The following is a 20571-nucleotide window of genomic DNA, read 5'->3' as shown; positions in this document are numbered from 1 at the left end:
TGTAGCTACGTCTGGTTTAACCCCTGAACATCTGGATGAGTGACTCCAGATGTGGAGCTGCAGTTCCTCTCCTCACCACCAGGGGGCGGGGCCTCTGTGAGTGACAGGTGACGTCATGCAGGGGCGGGGCCTCTGTGAGTGACGTCATGCAGGGGGCGGGGCCTCTGACGTCATGCAGGGGGCGGGGCCTCTGTGAGTGACGGGTGGTGACGTCATGGTGAACTCCAACACCCCCCCTCCTCCTCCCTGCTCTGTCAACGTGTGTGTGTGTGTGTGTGTGTGTGTGTGTGTGTGTGTGTGTGTGTGTCTGTGTGTGTGTGTGTGTGTGTGTTTGTGTGTGTGTGAGTGTGTGTGTGTGTGTCTGTGTGTGTGTGTGTGTGTGTGTGTGTGTGTGTGTGTGTGTGTGTGTGTGTGTGTGTGTGTGTGTGTGTATAAACGTGCAGAGACTTCTAAGCAGCAGCAGTTTAATAAAAACGGTGTTGATCACTGCTGCTCCGCTCAGAGTGAAAAACCAAAACATTAAAGTGAAACGGTGAGAAACAAAAAGAGAAAAGCAGCTTCAGTCCAGCAGCTTCACCTGAGCACGCGGGCTAACGCTGACACCTGGCGGCGGCTTGTTGCTACAGCAACGCAGCTTCTGCTTCCGGTCGCAGTAATAAAACGTCAGAGTGACGTTGAAGCTGCAGAGAGAGAAACAGCTGTTTGATTCCAGAGTTCATTCTGTTTCATTCTGTTTCATTCAGTCACGAGTTTTGTCACCAGAACTCCTGCTACCCCCCCCCCCCCCTCCCTAAGATCTACGCTAAAGAAAGTTTTGATAATAATATTAAAATGTGCTTTACATATTTAGCCTGTATAGTATACCTTCCTGTGAACATCAATATGCACAGAAACATTTATTCAAAACAACAATTCAGTCCTTCTCTTCATCTCTATTTCTACTTCACAGTACTAGTAATATCTATACATATAGAGGTAACACTTTACAATAAGGGTCCCTTAATTAACATTAGTTAGTACATTATTAAGCATGAATTAATATATTAACAACTAAAACTTCAAACTAGAAGAAATAAGGAACAATTTTTTAAACAGTTTTTATTTCAAATCAAATCAACTTTGGTAAAACTGGTTTAGTTTAGTTTAGAACAGTCACGTCCATAAAGCTTCAGAGGTTCTTCAGCTTCCACAGACAGACAGCAGGCACTGGCACGGTCATGACATCATTATAATCATTATAACAATAGTCATAACAATGATAATAATGATAATAACGATAGTAAAAATAATAATAATAATAATGACGATAATAATAAACTACAAACTGCTGAAATATCACATATCACTGTACTCCCAATATACAAATATGTCAGTAACACTCATTCATTAGTTCAGAAACACAAAATATTATAATTTAAAAATATTAAAAATCACCAAGAATCAATAAGAACTTGAGTTTTTCCTCTTTCTGGTCCAAATCCTCTGTTTCTTTGTCAGTGTGAAACTGAAATCTTCTTTTACTTCACATGAAGCTGATTCAGACTCATCAGGAGAAACAAACGAGAAGAAATTCAACCAAAGTCGTGCAAAAACAAAACAATCACGTAGGAAGTTTAGGAAATAAAAACATCTGTTGTCATGCTGCGATTCAAAGATCCACAACAGCAATAGATAATAGAGAATGATGATAGAAAGTAAAGTCACAGAGTCACAGGGTAGAAACCATAGATATATATAAGAACTAGATGACTCACCCGCAGCTGTTTCCCAATGACAAAGCGTAGCCAGTACGGCGGCCATCTTGGTAAGGTCAACTCTCTCCCTCAGAGCAGTGGCGCCGCCAGGATTCAATTTCAATGTACGCACAGAAACGGCAAATAGGCTGCAACAATTTTTTTTTCGGGGGGGGGGGGGGGGGGGGGGTCGCTGTGCCCATCATGCCACGTAGCAATGGGACTTGTCATAATATACTGCACAACTGAAAATATTGTTGCGACCCCGCAGTAATGTTGTTGTGATGTTTAAGTTGTGTGATTCCTGACTGACTGTGAATGTGTACGGGCAGGTAGGGTATGGTTGGATGAGAAGCTGAGGGGCCGGGGTGAGTGTGAGGAAGACAGTGTGTGTAGGTGAGTGAGGAGGAGCAGAGGAAAAAGTGAGAGAGCTGTCAGATAAGTTTGTGTTATGTTGTTGTAGTTACGTCGGCTCGGACGCTACAATATCAATAACAACATGTGCTTAACATAGACGTCGGACGCGAAATAGCCGCGGAGCGGAGCCAGTTTCCTTTCGGTGCCGTTAACCGACTGTGCCAGATGCGCCAGAGCGCGCACCTCTGTGCCAGGCTCGCGCTCTGCAGCGGTTTGTGTTGATTCATCTTAACAGAGCGCGTGAGAGATTAACACACACAGGCTACACACATACGGGTTACACATACCCACAGACACACAGCTGATGGGCCGAGGCTCCCCCAGTGGGGGCTCAACCTGGAATCGGCACTTATGAGTCCATAATCGCGGTGCAGACGAGTGAGTTTGGAGCTAGAGAGGAGAGACCTTCATTATCGCTGCTCTGCTGCGTGTTTGTGATCGTGGGTTTGGATCTCTCTCTTTTTTTTTTTTAAATGCCTGGAAAAGGCTCAACTGTCTTTTTGACATTTCTATACTGGACCGGGCGTAATCATCACATAGCGGTAGTGTAATAGGCGCCAGAAATCAAAAAGAGACAGATGACATGATGTAAACGACAATCACTGGCTTTTACGTTAGGCTTCCACTGATTGGTTTAACAATCAATGAACTCAGCACGTTTAGCCTGTTACAAACAACAAGCGTCTTTATCACACCCGCTCAAAATAAACAAAATTGCTTCTTTTTTTTTCCACCTATGAAAAAAATTGTACGCACAGTGCGTACAGGATTCCGGCTGGCGGCGCCACTCCCTCAGAGCATTAAGCCTATGGTGCATGTTCTGCTATAATGACCATAACTTGCTCAGTTTTTGTCCGATTTCAAAACGGTTTGATTTTTATGAACGTTTATGCAGTTATGATGCAGCATATTTAGAATCACGGATAATTTTAATAATGTATTTTTTTTTGTAAAAGTAACATTATAGTGACATTATGCAAATAGTTAAAGTAATAGCTACATACTGATTTATTTTTCACAGAGTTATGAATCGTTTTTTTAGTGCAGATGACTGGATCACCATCTACTGCACTGTAACTGCAGCCAGAGTCAGAGACAGTTGCCCGTCCTCATATGGCCGACTGTGAGCTACGCCTGCCTGTAGTCCCATCCACCCCCTTGGTAGAAACTGCTCATGTCACTTCCTGCATCTTCCACCAGGGGGCGACAGCAGCTGCTGCACCTGAACGCATCACTCTGACTCTGGGTTCAGGTCCTCAAACATGAGATGAGAAGTGAAGTGAAGTGAAGTGAAGCGAAGGCATCGTGTGACGTTCAAGTCCTCGGCTGCTGGAGGAGCCAGACCTCAGACCAGCAGCCTGAAGTCAAAGTTCAAGTGTCAACCAGAGATCAAGGACACTGGACAGGAAGTTCCCTGTAGAGTAACTGTAACAGTAACTGTAACTGTAACTGTAATGTCCTCTGTGTAAATGAGGGTCTGACCTTCATCACCATGTGAACACAGCATCCACAGAGATGTTACAGGCTTCATGTAGAGTCCACATCAGCTGGTGGTGGTTCAGGCAGAGAGTCTGGACCAGAGGTCGGCAACATGTGGCTCTCGTGGTTTACAGAGGGCAGGGGGGGGGCTAAATAATGGCCATTCACTTGTTCATTGTAGGCTAATAGTCGTTTCTTTGGAGACTGAGGTGCTCATGTGATATTTAAAAATAAAACTTGTTTCAATATTTTGTCGATCAAAATTTGCATCACGTAGGCTAACCTAGGTTTTTTTCCATCATAAAGTAGGCTAAACTAAACACAGATGAGAGCTCGTGAAAATGAAAGTGACGTCTTAGAACCCGTGTAGTGAAGTTCAGAGGCAGTTCTCACATGCAGGTGAGAGAAATGATTTGATGAGCTGTTATTTTGAATATATTTCTATATCGGACCTTGAACCGAGTCTCATATTCAGGTTGACGGATGCTGTGCGTCACGGAAATCGAGGAATGACGACATACTGAAATAGACAAAACTGGCATTTTTGGGGGCTTGTGGCTCCGAGTGGGTTTCGATATGGTAGTATGGTTTTATATTGTAAGAATGCTGGGTAGCTTCATTTGGTATGTAGGACAGGCATTAATATAAGCATTATGCTTCTGCCTGTGCCTTTTCAGTCACTATTTTGTCGATAATGTTTGTGTCGATAATGTTTGCCATTGTGTGATGTGACTGAATAAAGAATTTCAATTCAAATTCAATTCATTTCAATAGGAAAGGGTCCAAACGGCTCTTTTAATGCTAAAGGTTGCCGACCCCTGGTCTGGACCCTCAACTGGTTCCACTGGGCTCTGGACCCGTGTGACTGATGGAGGTCTGAGCTGGTCCAGTGCTGCAGCAGAACCCTAACCCTCAGGGGTTAAAGGTCTTTTACCCTCAGGGGTTTTTAACGTCTTTAACGTGACTGAAGTTCAGATGGAATCTGAGTCCATTCTTTATAAAAACATGTTTCTATCTTGTTCCAGAGTCGCAGCACCGACCAGGACTCTGTCAGTCGCTGCTGAAGGAAGAACAGACCGGAGAAGAGACAGAAGGTCATGTTCCAGATGTTGGACAGCTCATCAGCATCTGGAGGAACTACGACGACGTTGCCGTGACGACCGGGTCGGAGGTTTCCTGGCTCCTTCTGGAGGAAGTCTGATTCAGATCCTCCTGTGGTCGTGGAAACGGACAAACAAAGTGTTGCGGTCTCGTCTGTTCGGGTCTTGAACCGGCCTCCAGCTCAGACCACGTGAGGACACAACGTGGCTACAACAGATCGCAGGTTTAAGTCCCGCAGCGTCCAGCCATGCTGACAAACAGCAGCAACCGCCACATGTAAAGGTGCGTTCACACTAAAAGTTTCCAAAGCGTCAAAAACGCTCGAGGGTGGGCGTCAGACAAGACAGCTCCCAAAACAGCAAATATTTTCAGCCGCTTTGGCCGCTCATTCGATCGCGCTGGTCACTGGCAGCCGAAGGACAAAAAAAAAGAAAAGAAAAAGGAGCCAGAGGACGTCTATATTCTGACCGGTTGCTGCTGAACCGCGTCATAGCTAATTACCCTAAAGTTAACCAGGGCTCAGCTTCTCGTCTGGTGACGCTTTGGAAGCTTTGGAAGCTTTGGAAGCTTTTGATGTGAACGCACAGTAACTCATCGTCTTTGTCTCTGCAGCGTCTCAGGCTGGGAGCCGGCTTAGTCGATGGGCGGGGCTTAGTCGATGGGCGGGGCTTAGCCGATGGGCGGGGCTTTAGAAGTCGTAGTCCCACCCCGTGTTGTCGTCCGGCGGCGGCTGGTCTGTGTCCTCGGGGAAACTGTCAAAGTTACTGGTGTCGGTTGGAGAAGACACCTGGACACAAGGAGAGACAGAGTCAGTCAGGACCAGAGACACTGGTCACCATGGTGATCAGCGTGCTGTTTAAACCTTTAAACCTCACTAAAATCATCGAAAACTAGATAAAGCAAAATAATTTTTAATCAATGAAATGAAGTCGGCCTCGACTCACGGCAGGTAAGATGGGCGGAGTCAGAGTTCCCTTCCTCAGACCGTCCCAGTTGAAACCCTCAAACCACCTGAACACACCACACACACACGTTAGTTCATGATGTCACACTGCGATGTCACACTGTGATGTCACACTGTGATGTCACACTGCTCAGACAGAAGATGGACGTCTCGGTTCCAACCAAGGGGGCAGTTGTGGGTCTGAGAAGTGAAGTCACTTCCTTGTTCAACAAACTGCAATCCCCTCTTCTTCCTCTGGGGGCTGGTGTCAGAAGGGAGCAACTCTCCATAGACACCCATGTTAAAATCACCCACTTTACAGCTTAAAAAAACATATTTACAGCCTGGTACATTTCATTTTTTTGGTCCCAATCGATAGTTTCTACCCCCACACACACTCTGAGGGGGGTGAATTTTTTTTTAACTCTACCGTTTTACTATTATTAGGTTTAAAGTTCTGGCCAATTAGGGCATGGAAACGTTGAGTGACAGGTCCGTAGACCGCTGCTTCGAGGCCAGTGGGCGGGTTCTCGGCCGGCTAACTGCTGCACCGCTCCAAATATGGCAAGTCAAGGTCACTCAGCAATCCCAGTATAAAAAACAGCCGCACACAGACATCATGACACACAAATCACAAATATAAAAGACAATATAATCAAAATACATGGTCAAAGTCATAGGAGTAGAAATAGAAAAGTGCTTCTACATAGAAAAGTGCTTCTACATGTCCCTAGGGTCAGCTAGGTTCAATATGAACAAGATCACCTTGTGGCTTTACTATGGTATGAAGCTACTTCTGTACCGTTTTGTCCTGCCCTTAGGGGCCACAAAACCACAGCCAGAGCGAAGGAGCTGGAACTCGCCGTGCAAAGGATGTGAGCAGTCATTACGAATAGCGCTGGCTTTACGCTGCAGCTGTGTGTCACAGAGGGCTGCCATGGTAACTTGAGGCTCACCAATTATCCTACCAGCCCATTTGATAATCTGATTCAGGGAATTTTTTTCCTGTAATGACAGATTACCAAACCAGGACACCAGGGCAAAAGATAACACGGACTCGATAAAAGCTCGATAAAATACCCTGAGCAAAGTTTTAAACTGGACAATTTCCGAAGATAAAACAGACGCTGGTGTCCCCTCTTACACACTGCTTCACAGTTCTTGTTAAAAGACAGTTTAGAATCAATTACAGTGCCCAGATATTTATAGCTTTCCACACATTCCACAGATTGGAAGTAGAATCCAACATGGCGCGGTTCAAACCCCCGTAGTAGCGGCACAAAACAGACTCAGACCCCAAACCGATGGGTGACGTCACGGTGCTACGACCGTTCTCTCTACAGTCTGTGGTTCCAACTCACTTGTGCTTCTGAATGTCTTTGACGCCGTTCTTCAGGTTCCCCAGTCTCTCTGAAGGATTATCTCTGTCAGCACAAACACATGTTTCTGTAGTTAGAACCAACACATCTGGACGGTGTCTCACAGGTCTACAGAGTCTCGATCCCCAGTCCTAACCCTACCTACAGAGTTCTCTACCTTCTACCTACAGAGTCTACTACCTACAGAGTCTCGATCCCCAGTCCTAACCCTACCTACAGAGTTCTCTACCTTCTACCTACAGAGTCTACTACCTACAGAGTCTCGATCCCCAGTCCTAACCCTACCTATGGAGTCTCAATCCCCAGTCCTAACCCTACCTACGGAGTCTCGATCCCCAGTCCTAACCCTAACTACAGAGTCTACTACCTACAGAGTCTACTACCTACAGAGTTCTCTACCTTCTACCTACCGAGTCTCCTACCTACAGAGTCTCCTACCTCCTACCTACCTACAGAGTCTACTACCTACAGAGTCTACTACCTGCAGCACCTTCTACCTGCAGAGTTCTCTATCTCTACCTACCTACAGAGTCTTCTACCTACAGAGTCTCTCTGAAGGATTATCTCTGTCAACACAAACACATGTCTCTGTAGTTAGAACCAACACATCTGGATGGTGTCTCACAGATCTACAGAGTCTCGATCCCCAGTCCTAACCCTACCTACAGAGTTCTCTACCTTCTACCTACAGAGTCTACTACCTACAGAGTCTCGATCCCCAGTCCTAACCCTACCTACAGAGTTCTCTACCTTCTACCTACAGAGTCTACTACCTACAGAGTCTCGATCCCCAGTCCTAACCCTACCTATGGAGTCTCGATCCCCAGTCCTAACCCTACCTATGGAGTCTCAATCCCCAGTCCTAACCCTACCTACGGAGTCTCGATCCCCAGTCCTAACCCTAACTACAGAGTCTACTACCTACAGAGTCTACTACCTACAGAGTTCTCTACCTTCTACCTACCGAGTCTCCTACCTACAGAGTCTCCTACCTCCTACCTACCTACAGAGTCTACTACCTACAGAGTCTACTACCTGCAGCACCTTCTACCTGCAGAGTTCTCTATCTCTACCTACCTACAGAGTCTTCTACCTACAGAGTCTCTCTGAAGGATTATCTCTGTCAACACAAACACATGTCTCTGTAGTTAGAACCAACACATCTGGATGGTGTCTCACAGGTCTACAGAGTCTCGATCCCCAGTCCTAACCCTACCTACAGAGTCTCGATCCCCAGTCCTAACCCTAACTACAGAGTCTTCTACCTGCAGAGTCTCGATCCCCAGTCCTAACCCTACCTACAGAGTCTACTACCTACAGAGTCTCGATCCCCGTAACTACAGAGTCTCGATCCCCGTAACTACAGAGTCTCGATCCCTAGTCCTAACCCTAACTACAGAGTCTCGATCCCCGTAACTACAGAGTCTCGATCCCCAGTCCTAACCCTAACTACAGAGTCTTCTACCTACAGAGTCTCTCTGAAGGATTATCTCTGTCAACACAAACACATGTTTCTGTAGTTAGAACCAACACATCTGGACGGTGTCTCACAGGTCTACAGAGTCTCGATCCCCAGTCCTAATCCTACCTGCAGCACCTTCTACCTACCGACAGAGTCTACTACCTACAGAGTTCTCTATCTCTACCTACCTACAGAGTTCTCTATCTCTACCTGCAGAGTTCTCTATCTCTACCTACAGAGTTCTCTATCTCTACCTACAGAGTTCTCTATCTCTACCTACAGAGTTCTCTATCTCTACCTACCTACAGAGTTCTCTACCTACAGAGTTCTCTATCTCTACCTACAGAGTTCTCTATCTCTACCTACAGAGTTCTCTATCTCTACCTACAGAGTTCTCTACCTACAGAGTTCTCTATCTCTACCTGCAGAGTTCTCTATCTCTACCTACAGAGTTCTCTATCTCTACCTACCTACAGAGTTCTCTATCTCTACCTACAGAGTTCTCTATCTCTACCTACAGAGTTCTCTATCTCTACCTGCAGAGTTCTCTATCTCTACCTACAGAGTTCTCTATCTCTACCTGCAGAGTTCTCTATCTCTACCTACAGAGTTCTCTATCTCTACCTACAGAGTTCTCTATCTCTACCTGCAGAGTTCTCTATCTCTACCTACAGAGTTCTCTATCTCTACCTACAGAGTTCTCTATCTCTACCTACCTACAGAGTTCTCTATCTCTACCTACAGAGTTCTCTATCTCTACCTGCAGAGTTCTCTATCTCTACCTACAGAGTTCTCTATCTCTACCTGCAGAGTTCTCTATCTCTACCTGCAGAGTTCTCTATCTCTACCTGCAGAGTTCTCTATCTCTACCTGCAGAGTTCTCTATCTCTACCTGCAGAGTTCTCTATCTCTACCTACAGAGTTCTCTATCTCTACCTACAGAGTTCTCTATCTCTACCTGCAGAGTCTTCTACCTACAGAGTTCTCTATCTCTACCTACAGAGTTCTCTATCTCTACCTACAGAGTTCTCTATCTCTACCTACAGAGTTCTCTATCTCTACCTGCAGAGTCTTCTACCTACAGAGTTCTCTATCTCTACCTACAGAGTTCTCTATCTCTACCTACAGAGTTCTCTATCTCTACCTACAGAGTTCTCTATCTCTACCTACAGAGTTCTCTATCTCTACCTACAGAGTTCTCTACCTACAGAGTTCTCTACCTCTACCTACCTACAGAGTTCTCTACCTACAGAGTTCTCTATCTCTACCTACAGAGTTCTCTACCTCTACCTACCTACAGAGTTCTCTACCTGCAGAGTTCTCTATCTCTACCTACAGAGTTCTCTATCTCTACCTACAGAGTTCTCTATCTCTACCTACAGAGTTCTCTATCTCTACCTACCTACAGAGTTCTCTATCTCTACCTACAGAGTTCTCTATCTCTACCTACAGAGTTCTCTATCTCTACCTACCTACAGAGTTCTCTATCTCTACCTACCTACAGAGTTCTCTATCTCTACCTACAGAGTTCTCTATCTCTTCCTACCTACAGAGTTCTCTATCTCTACCTACAGAGTTCTCTATCTCTACCTACCTACAGAGTTCTCTATCTCTACCTACCTACAGAGTTCTCTATCTCTACCTGCCTGCAGAGTTCTCTATCTCTACCTGCAGAGTTCTCTATCTCTACCTACAGAGTTCTCTATCTCTACCTGCAGAGCTTCTTGATGAGGTTGGCAGCGTTCTTGGTGATCTTCTTTGGGAACTCGATCATGTCGATGCCTCTCAGGATGATGTTGTAGGTTTTCATCGGGTCTGGACCTGAGAAGGGCGGACTGGAGACACAACACAGGCTGTAGCACACGGCACCGCGGGTCAGACTGCACACGGTACCGCGGGTCCGACTGCACACGGCACCGCGGGTCAGACTGCACACCCGCGGGTCAGACTGCACACCCGCGGGTCAGACTGCACACGGCACCGCGGGTCTGACTGCACACGGCACCACAGGTCTCAAATCAAATAAACTTTTATTTGTCCCGTGAGGGAAATTTGTCATGGGCATAATATTACAGCTGCTTTGTACTTGCAAAAAACATACATACACCATACATACATTACAGTAGTAACACTGGCCCATATATCAAAGAGAGAAAAAGAAAAAAGTGCAGGGTGTGCAATAAATAGTTTAAAATACTCGCAAGACAAGTTCAAATAAAAAACATACTAAAAAACTAAAAGAGAACAAGGGATGTTAATTAATTAAAGCCAGCAGGTGGACAGGCAAACCGGATGTAATAGATATGATTGGCTGATTGATGGGTTGATGGGCAGGGGATCCACAGCCATGGCCTCCCCCCTGCCCACATAGAGGAAGGGTTACCATGGTTACCAGAATGGCAGTGCCAGGAACCATCCCCTCCACCTGGCAGAGGTCAGATGGTGGGGTGACTGTTGTGGACTCAGGTGTGTGTGTGTTTTCTTACCTGCCGGTCAGCAGCTCGTACATCAGGATGCCCAGAGACCAGTAGTCTGCCGACACGTCGTGACCCTTGTTGAGGATGATCTCTGGAGCCACGTACTCCGGCGTCCCGCAGAACGTCCACGTCTTCTTACAGAACCCGATCTTCTTGGCAAAACCAAAGTCCACCTGGAACAAGACAGAGGAGACAGTCAGAACGTCTCCTCCTGACGGCTGATGACCGGGATGATGTTCCTGATGAAGCACAACTAGAGCTGTAAAAGAGAGTAAGGACACCACCATTGACTCCCGTGGTTAAAGCCTCATGCCCCCTAGTGGCAGGATGTGGGTATTGCAACAGCGCCCAGAAAACCCATTCACTCCAATGTATGTGTGTTGCCCACTTGCTGGTAAATTGATGAAAACGGCCGTGTTTTTGTTTTTAGGTGTCTTGGTCATATCAGATTATATTTATAATTTGTTTATTACAAAATGTAGATTGAAACATTCATGTAGACAACTGTGTGTTTTTTAACTATCCTATGTGTTAATGTTTATCTGTAAAGGATCCTCAATGATGCTATTAACGTGGGTGATCTATAAATGTCCTTAAATTATTGAAAACACCACACTGCTCATTCACCAACAATGCAGAGATCTTTTGCAATACCCATATTCCTCCACCAGGAGGCGCTGCCATTGGACCAATGCTGTCCTTACTCTCTTTTCCAGTGCTCTAAGCACAACCTGTTTGACCCGAGAGCTGCTGGACTCTCATTGGATCTCTCAGAAAACAGGCAGCCAATCAGAAGAGAGGCTCCACACTGACATACAATGTCCTGCAAAAGTTTGCCCCCCCCCCCTCGGTTCAAATGTCTGTTAATGTGTTTAACAGTTCATCAAGTGGAAGATGAAATGACCTCCAATAAAGATCATAAAGTTAAACATGAAACACTCTTTTTCAATATTTTCATCAATCTCAGTTTATTATTGTAGTTTTCTACAGTTTCAGAGTGAAAAAGGGAAACAAAGCAGCAACAGAATGGGAAACCCTCTCAGAGAACTTTGACCAAGGGATCAGACAAGAGATTTACTATTTACACACTGGGATAGTTTACAAAGGGGGAGGGGGGCCACTAGCTACTAACTATACAGACCTTTGCTGAGGGACCTTTTCCTTTTCTGTCAGTTTGAACATGGGAAAAAAAAAACAAAATCATCACCATTTGTATAAATGTAAAGTGAATGTGTCGTCTGTAACTTTATGTCTTTTGGATCATGTCATCTTCCACTTGATGAACTGTTCACAATGACAGACATTTGGACCAGAGGGGGGGGGCAAACCTTTACATGACACTGTAAGTTGGTTCAATAAGCATCACTGACCAGGTGTGTGTGTGTGTGTGTGTGTGTGTGTGTGTGTGTGTGTGTGTGTGTGTGTGTGTGTGTGTACCAGCTTGGCGTAGCCCCGGCCGTCCAGTATGAGGTTCTCGGGCTTCAGGTCTCGGTAGATGACTCCTTTGGAGTGAAGGTAGGCGAAGGCTTCGACCACGCAGGCCGTGTAGAACCGGGTGGTGGCGTCGTCAAACGAACCTCTGGAACAGACGTTAACAGATGTTAACAGATGTTAACAGATGTTCAGCTGGTTAGACGCTCTGCACACACAGCTAGGGATGTCACGATTACTTGTTTTCACAATTAATCGCGGTATTAAGCGCCACAATTAATTAATCGTAAAGATTCCTGAATACCGTCACTTTCACAAAAATTTGATGTTGGGACCTTATTGGCAGATGTGGCGCAAAAACAAAGATAAATGCACAGATAACTGGTCCATTTAACTAACGTAACATTGAATTGGTAGGAATTTAAATGTTAGCCTGTCATTTTTAATAAAAACAAAAAGCAAAACAAAACAAAAAACGATTAAAATAAACGCAAACATTTGGTATAGATGACAATTTATGACCTGAATATTTCAAACACTTCCCCTGGGGATTAAGAATTGGTCATATATTAATAGATACTTGAAATATTTTGTGTAAACAATGAGTAATGTAATTATATTTTGACTATAGTTGATTTTACACATTCATATTGTTGTGAAATTAATTAGTACATAATAATTGTGATAATCGTAGTAGGCCTACCGTGATTATTTCTCTGACAATAATTGTACCAAGAAAATGTATAATCGTGACGTCCCTACACACAGCTGCAGCTGATTGGTGGGTGTATCTGTGATGTCATGATGAGTCACCTGTCTCTGAGGAGCGTCCACAGCTCGCCGCCCAGACACGCCTCCATCAGCATGTACAGGTACTTACTGTCCTTAAAGGTGCGGTGCAACCTGAACACAGAGAGGTAGAAGACATAATTTACATTACATTATTTACATTACATTACATTGTCTTAGAAAAGTGTCTGTTTATCACAGAAAACCATCTTTGGCTCAAAACACAGTAAATCAAGACAAGCTCTCTTCAGACTTGATGAAAGAAAAGGTTGGTTACGGCGCCGACGAGGCGATTTAATTGTTCAGTTTTTGTTGAGAATGTTTTGGTCTGTGGGAATGAATGAGTTTTTCTGGACCCGGGGAAACTTATTATTATTTTATACAATTATTTATTATTATTTTAAAAAACACTGTGGCCTTTCTCAAGTGACAGCGTGTGGCGGTTAGTGGCAGTGGAGTTAAACTCACTCGCCCATAAAAGACAAAAGGGACAACCAGGAGTTTTGTAAAAGCGAAGTGTTTTCTCACTACATTTATGAGCCTCCGCACCGTGAAATTCTTTGACCGGGTCAAGACAGACTCATGTTTTCATTCATCAAGAATTAAAGTCAGAGGTTGGAAGACGATCACATACCGTCGTAGTTCCCACCATAAACGGAGATTCATACGGCGGCGTTATTCTCATGACTCGCCACGAAACCGAAAGTAAAGAAACGCTGGTCGGCTCGCCCAGCATTTCCACCACCACTAATAATAACAAAATAACCATAGAGACAAAACCATAGATTTATCTAAAATGGACCATTAACAAGTGGTAACGGAGATTCATCCACATTAATATCAGACTTTTTATAACCAAATAGAAACTCATCGTTGTCCCTTTAACCAGAAACCCATTCACGGCATCCATTCAGACAAGGACAGGAAGTTCTGCGTTTGGCCACATGATAAAAGCACTGAAGAGAGTTGTGATGATGATGATGATGGTGATGATGATGATGATGATGATGATGATGATGATGACCTGACGATGAAGTCAGAGTGGGCGTCGGCCATGATGATCTTCTCGGAGCGGATGTGCTCCTGCTGCTTCGTGTCCACGATGTGGCGCTTCTTCAGGATCTTCATGGCGAACGTCTTCGCCTCCTCGTTCTTCAGCTGCACCTGAACCACACACAGCACAGCACACGTCTCCATGACAACCACACCCTGTCTGTTAACACACACACACACGGAGCCTAATGACCGTTATCCACACACACACACACACACACACACACACACACACACACGGGACATGACACAACCGTCTATTTGTGGACGGATTCTTCATGTTGGGACATCTGAGTCTGACATGACAGAGAGGTCACAGTGTGTGTGTGTGTGTGTGTCATGTGATCTGTGTGTGTGTGTAGATGTGTGTGTGTGTAGGTGTGTGTGTAGGTGTGTGTGTGTGTGTGTGTGTGTGTGTGTGTGTGTGTGTGTGTAGATGTGTGTGTAGGTCAGAGGTCGGAGCAGAGTTTCACTGAGGTTATAAATACCTTCAGGGGCTGATGGGAAACCCTGAGTGGGGATTCCTTCCTGTTTTTGGGCAAACCCTCTACAACCCCCCCCCCTCCCCTACAAGCCCCTCCCCCCTCTACAAGCCCCTCCCAACACAGTTACATTGAGTAAGAGGGGGGGTTCAGGGGTTTGGGTCTGACCCGGTTCACATGACGACTGGTTTCCCGTTACCAGCTGTTAGACTGAACTGGAAAGTTACTGCAAATAGACTCAGACCCGTTCCTCGGGTCATAACAACTCCTTCTGAGAGCAACTCTGATGTTTTATTTTCACTATTATCAAAAACAGGAAAGGACTCGCCACACAGTAGTAGCTGCCAAATACACAAACATTTATTAGAGGACTATTAAAAGGACAACGTTTCGAGCAGTGCGCTCTTCGTCGCCATTGACCTGACAAAAAGCGCACTGCTCGAAACGTTGTCCTTCTGATAGTCCTCTAATAAACTTTTATATTTGGGAGCTACTACTGTGTGGCGAGTCCCTTCTTGTTTTTGACATTTGTTTCCCTAGACTCAGCACCTGGCTGCACTTCTGGATGTGCGCGAGCCCTTTTTTTGCTCATCTTATTTTCACTATTACCATATTTATTTATCATTATCATTACCATGAATAATCTTGCTGCTATGAGCACTTTGCACTTTGCACTTTGCCTACCTCATACATGGTTCTGTATTGTCTAATGTGTTGTCCATTGTCTAATTGTGTCTTTTTATGCCTCACCTTCGTATAGTAGCTTGTGGTCTGTGTAATTCTGTGTATTTTATCATTTTTATATCATGTGTAGAGGGACTACAGATGGAAATTAGCTGGGAGCTAAATCTGGTGCAACCATCTTTTCATTTTTTCCTGCAAGTGATTAATGTAATTGCACAACTGTCCCTTAATAAACTAATAAACTAAACTTATTGATTCTGCCTGGTTAAATAAAGGTTAAATAAAATAAAAAAAACACACACACACACACACACACACTCTGATTGGTCGGTGTTGGGGTCGTACCAGCTCGACGCGTCCGAAGCCTCCGACTCCCAGCGTGTCGATGATGTTGAAGTCTCGGAGCTTCAGACCGGAGAAGAACGAGTTCTCCGCCTCGAACCTGCAACACAACACACACAACACCTTCACTGAGGGCAGGAATACACAACACAACACAACACACAGGACGCCTAAAACTAACCCTTCGAGCAGACTTTCACACTGCAAAAACTCAAAATCTTTCCAAGAATATTTGTTTTATTTCTAGTCAAAACAAATCTCATTCTACTTAAAATCAGACTCATCACATTAAAAGCAGCTTGTTTTTAGACACTTTTTACTTCTTTCAAGCAGATTTTCACTTGAAATAAGTAGAAAAATCTGATAGTGGAGCAAGTTTTTCTTTCTTACGTATTACAAGGACAAAAAACTTACTTTCACTGGCAGATTTTTCTACTTATTTCAAGTGAAAATTAGTTTGAAACAAGTGAAAATGATCTAAAAACAAGTTCATTTTTAGGTGATGAGTCTCATAGAGTTTAGTTTTGACTAGAAATGAGACATTTTTTACAAGAAATAAGACAAATATTCTTGGAAAGACTTTGAGTTTTTGCAGTGCACAATGTTATTTAGACAGTTCCTGTCTGGCAGTGAAGGACAGGAACTGTTTAGATAACATTGTGAAAGTCTGCTCGAAGATCACTGGCACCCAACTGACTGACTTGAACTCGACGAGTCTCACAAATGGCAGAATGTGTAATAATATAATATAATATATATATAATCAATCGAGGTTCCATGCAGCCTCTCAGAAAGACCAGTCGCTGTTCTGGGTCTTTGTGTCTTCTGACATTAGTTTGTTGATGCTCAGCTGGCCTGAAGCTGTAGTTAGTACAAGTACTGTTGTTGACAGTGTGTTTTTACGTATATTGCCCTACTTATGTGTTTATTATACTTCTGTACTTTTATATTAGCCTACCTGATCTCAGTTTTGCACTGTCCTTGCACTTTCCTCCTCAGTTGTATGTATGTCTGCTTGTGTATGTGATTGTGGTGCGGTGGTCAGCTGGAAAAACAGAATGGCCCCATGGGATAAATAAAGTCATCTCAACTCAACTCAACTCAACTCAACTCAACTTTTGTGCACTTAAAATGCACACATCACTGTCGCTACACAAACGGCGCGAAGCTTCCTGCTGCACGAGACTCACAATAGACCCGTGAAATAAAAAACAATAAAGAAAATGTTACTACGGCAACCACCGGAGAACAAGGCTGCAGGCGACAGGTCGCTCCGTAAAAACTAAACTTATCAACCAGCGTTTCCCGTTAATAAACGAACAAACGAGTCTGTGGCGGCCGCGACTCTCTCTCTCACTCTGGCACTGTTGAATGATGTTGAAATTAATATTAAATAAAAATATAATTGTTTATTTCTGAACCCTAATTATAGGTGACAAAGTCAAAGTAAATTATTGGGACAAACATTTTTTTTGGGGACGACATACTTTCACTTTGGGACGGTTCAAAATATATTTGGGGACAGTGTTGGTACGGTGGTCAAAAGAGTTAGTCTGGAGCCTTCACTTGACCGCGGGAAAATAATATTTTTGAAAAGTACAAAATGTAAAATGTTGAGAGCAACAAAGGGAAATAATTAACTTCATTTAGCAACAAACATGAAGTTTTCTTGTTCGTTTGTTTCTGACTGTTTTTTAGCGTTTGTTTGTAGTTGAGGATTGATCTGGGTCGTGTAACGTAACCGAGGACAAAGACCTGTTTTGTTTTTGAGTTGTGAAGGTTAGTGGATATAGGATGGTCGGTGGGGGACGTACTGTATATTTATGTGTGTATGTGTGTATGTGTGTATGTATATGCGCCTTTCCCATCAGACTGCTTATGGTTTTTATAATGAAATGAGAAACGAGGCTGCAGCAGCTATGAGCTTTGCTGCAGCCACAACCCTTTTCCACCAGCTATCTAGTATTTGTTACTACCTTGAATTTGTTTTGTTGAAATTTTGATGCTGTGATCGAAATAAAACATTCATTCAAAACCCAGAAAACCCAGAAAACCAGGAAACCCGGCGCTGCGTGGCGTTCCCGGCGTTCCCGGTCCTACCTGCAGCATTTGACCACGTGGAAGAAGGGGAACTTCCTGGAGGTGTGGATGGAGAAGGAGGTGATGGGAGGAGCCGATAGGAGGCTGGGGAGGTGTTCCCTCTCCGGCCGCCGCCGCCTCGTCGCCACGGCAACAAGCTCCCTCATCTCAGAACCGCCGGCAGCCGAGAACCGGACCAGTCAACGGTTCTCTGGGTCAAAACGTCTTCAGGAGAACGTCTTTATTTCTGTTATTTCTGTTTTCAGGGACTTTTTAACGTCCGTCTGGGGACGACAGATGAAAAACTGCCTCTTGGTTTACAGTGATGTTATTAACGTGACTGTCCCTGTTTTCAAATAAACGTATTATTATTATTTATGTGTCCGTCCTCAGGAGAACGTGCGGCAGAGCGTCCGTAGCAGCGCGGTCTCAAAGGAAGAGTTCCAGTTCCACGTCCAGTTCACATGTTGGTTGAGGGGACGGTGACGACAGCGGTGCCGGCGGCGGCGCGGTGAAGCGGCCAGATCCTCCGGTTCTTGGTGCATGAAGGTCACAGACGTCCACAGGTCAGAGGTCAGAGGTCACAGGTCAGAGGTCAGAGGTCACAGGCTTCTGTTATCGTTTACCCACAATGCACCTCAGCGTCTGGAGAAGCAGCACGGTCCAAAACAAACCAAACAAACCAAACCACCGAGCGTCTCCAGCTCCACGACGTGTCTGAGCTGCTGTCGAGCTGCTGAGGGGTTCAGACCGGACCGACCCCCCCCTCTAGAAGGACGGACCCTCATGGCAGGACGCCCCCTCCCCAACCCCCCGCCCCCCCCCATCCCCCCCCCTAACCCCCTCCCCAGCGATCCGTAGTATTTTTAGCAGATGGGACATTGCTCAGAGGTTGAGCCAGTCAACGCAGCTCAGAGACGAACAAACTGTCCTGACCTCAAACCACAGGACACCGAGATACCGATCCATGACCACGACCACGACCGGTCCTTCAGTCGCTCAGTTTTTTAGATTAGATTAGATTAGATAAACTTTATTGTCCCCAAAAGGGGAAATTCGTCTTGAGCAAAAGTGCACCGTGTAGCAACAAGACATATAAGCAGCAATAAGCAGTGACAGGCATACATACAATGGACATAAGTACAACGACAGACTTACAAACGATAGACATGTGTACAGTGACAGACATACAGGCCTAGACGTACAGACAAAGCAGCATTGCACAGCATCAGAACCATATCAGTCGGCGTTATCAGTTCTAAAAGAGAGGTGTAAAGTAAATAGGACATTAGTTTGGCTTGGTAAAAAATAAATAAAGGAATTTAAAAGATCCTAAGATCAAAGAAATTTGAAGGGTAAAAACTGGAGCTCCGCTTCACTTCCTCCAGTTAGGAGGCCAGCAGCCTGAGGTTGATGCTGGAGTGAGCTGGCTGTTTGTTCAACAGAGCTGTGGAGTTAGAGAGGAAAGAGTTTTTATAACGGCTGCTTTTGGGGCAACGAGGTCTAAAGCGTCTGATCGACGGAAACATCTCACACTCTGAGAACAGAATGTGTGATGATCTGACATCACTCCCTGAGCCAGTCGTAGTACTGTCTTTTCAAAGATATTCTGCAGTGTTTTCACATTAAAAGTCCCCGACCAGTCCTTCAGTCGCTCGGCTTTTCACATTAAAAGTCCCCGACCGGTCCTTCAGTCGCTCGGCTTTTCACATTAAAAGTCCCCGACCGGTCCTTCAGTCGCTCGGCCTTTCACATTAAAAGTCCCTCTGCTGAGCTGAACTCTGAACCTTGTCACTTCCTGTTTCCTGTTTTGTTGTTGAGATCAAAGAACGGTAACACTTCACTGTAATAGGTGTTCATCAGATTGACATAACAGCTGTCATAAACATCAATGAATACTTCTGACAGCTGTGGTTAAGTGTCATTCAGTAAGTTATGTCACTTTTGATGCAAAGTTGACATTGTTTGAGATGTTTTTGTTCTGACAACTTGACATAAAGACAATTTAAACTGTCATAGCAGACCTAATGGACACACTTTAAACATTGGCTGCGTTCCAAAAACAGGTTGAGTTTCCCTCGCTCACTTGCCCTCAGCCCTTGCTATTACGTCACACGGAGGCCACTTGGAGAGTGGAGGGAAAGTGGGCGGGGGAGGAGTAGAAGAGGTAAACGGAACGCACCTGCCCTCGTTCACTAACAGCTGGAACAATCACTGGTCAACCACATGTCGTAGGTGTAGCGCTGTACTGCCTCTTAAGGAGGGGGGGGGGGATTGGCCAGTTTACGGTGAAAATTCAATAGGCTACTCTATAATATCAATATACTCTTTCTCTCTGTCTGTCACTGATGATGAGCTCTGCTTCATCATCAGACCAATCCTGATTAAAATTCCTTATTAAACTACACATAAACACAGGCACAGCAACTATGTGAATATGAAACGTCAGATTAAAAAGGCTCTTTAGACACGTTTTTTTTTGTGACAAATAAGTTTGCCTGTTATATATCTCTACTAGCCGACCACTTGTAAATTGTTTGTTCTGACATGTCACTGCTAAACTAGTTTATTGAATTGAATATTTACTGACCCTTTCATTTATTTTCTTCTTTAGTGGTAAACACACAACTGGTGCTTGAGGTTCATTATCGCCACCGCATGGACGTATTTTTCGTGCACCACTGCAATGCATTGTGGGTGATATACAGCTCTGGAGTGAC

The 20571-nt window shown here is 44.7% G+C and overlaps 1 protein-coding gene across 1 annotated transcript; it reads right to left on the bottom strand.

Annotated features, from left to right (window-relative positions):
* Positions 1-5309: 5309 nt before the first annotated feature.
* On the bottom strand, positions 5310-18586 carry LOC146967051 (cGMP-dependent protein kinase 1-like). The gene is made up of 10 exons (XM_085761173.1): positions 17873-18586; positions 15776-15872; positions 14236-14375; positions 13236-13325; positions 12429-12570; positions 11001-11164; positions 10227-10349; positions 7035-7097; positions 5675-5741; positions 5310-5517 (listed from the first exon to the last, which is right to left on the bottom strand). Exons 1-10 carry the CDS (start codon positions 18016-18018, stop codon positions 5419-5421), a joined length of 1131 nt encoding a protein of 376 aa, XP_085617299.1. The 5' UTR covers positions 18019-18586; the 3' UTR covers positions 5310-5418.
* Positions 18587-20571: the final 1985 nt, after the last annotated feature.

This window comes from Trachurus japonicus, chromosome 19 (genome assembly GCF_045865225.1).
Source record: "Trachurus japonicus isolate A0001 chromosome 19, Traja_1.0".
Lineage (NCBI taxonomy): Eukaryota > Metazoa > Chordata > Actinopteri > Carangiformes > Carangidae > Trachurus > Trachurus japonicus.
Note: the sequence above shows the minus strand (reverse complement) of the source record. Positions and strands in the feature narration are given on the sequence as shown.

Excerpts from the sequence above, each read along its gene's own strand:
- LOC146967051 (XM_085761173.1), bottom strand. The coding sequence starts at position 18,018 with ATGAGGGAGCTTGTTGCCGTGGCGACGAGGCGGCGGCGGCCGGAGAGG. Across the intron at positions 15,873-17,872 it reads CACGTGGTCAAATGCTGCAG|GTTCGAGGCGGAGAACTCGT; the intron begins GTAGGACCGGGA and ends GTTGTGTTGCAG. Across the intron at positions 7,098-10,226 it reads CTCATCAAGAAGCTCTGCAG|AGATAATCCTTCAGAGAGAC; the intron begins GTAGAGATAGAG and ends TTGTGCTGACAG.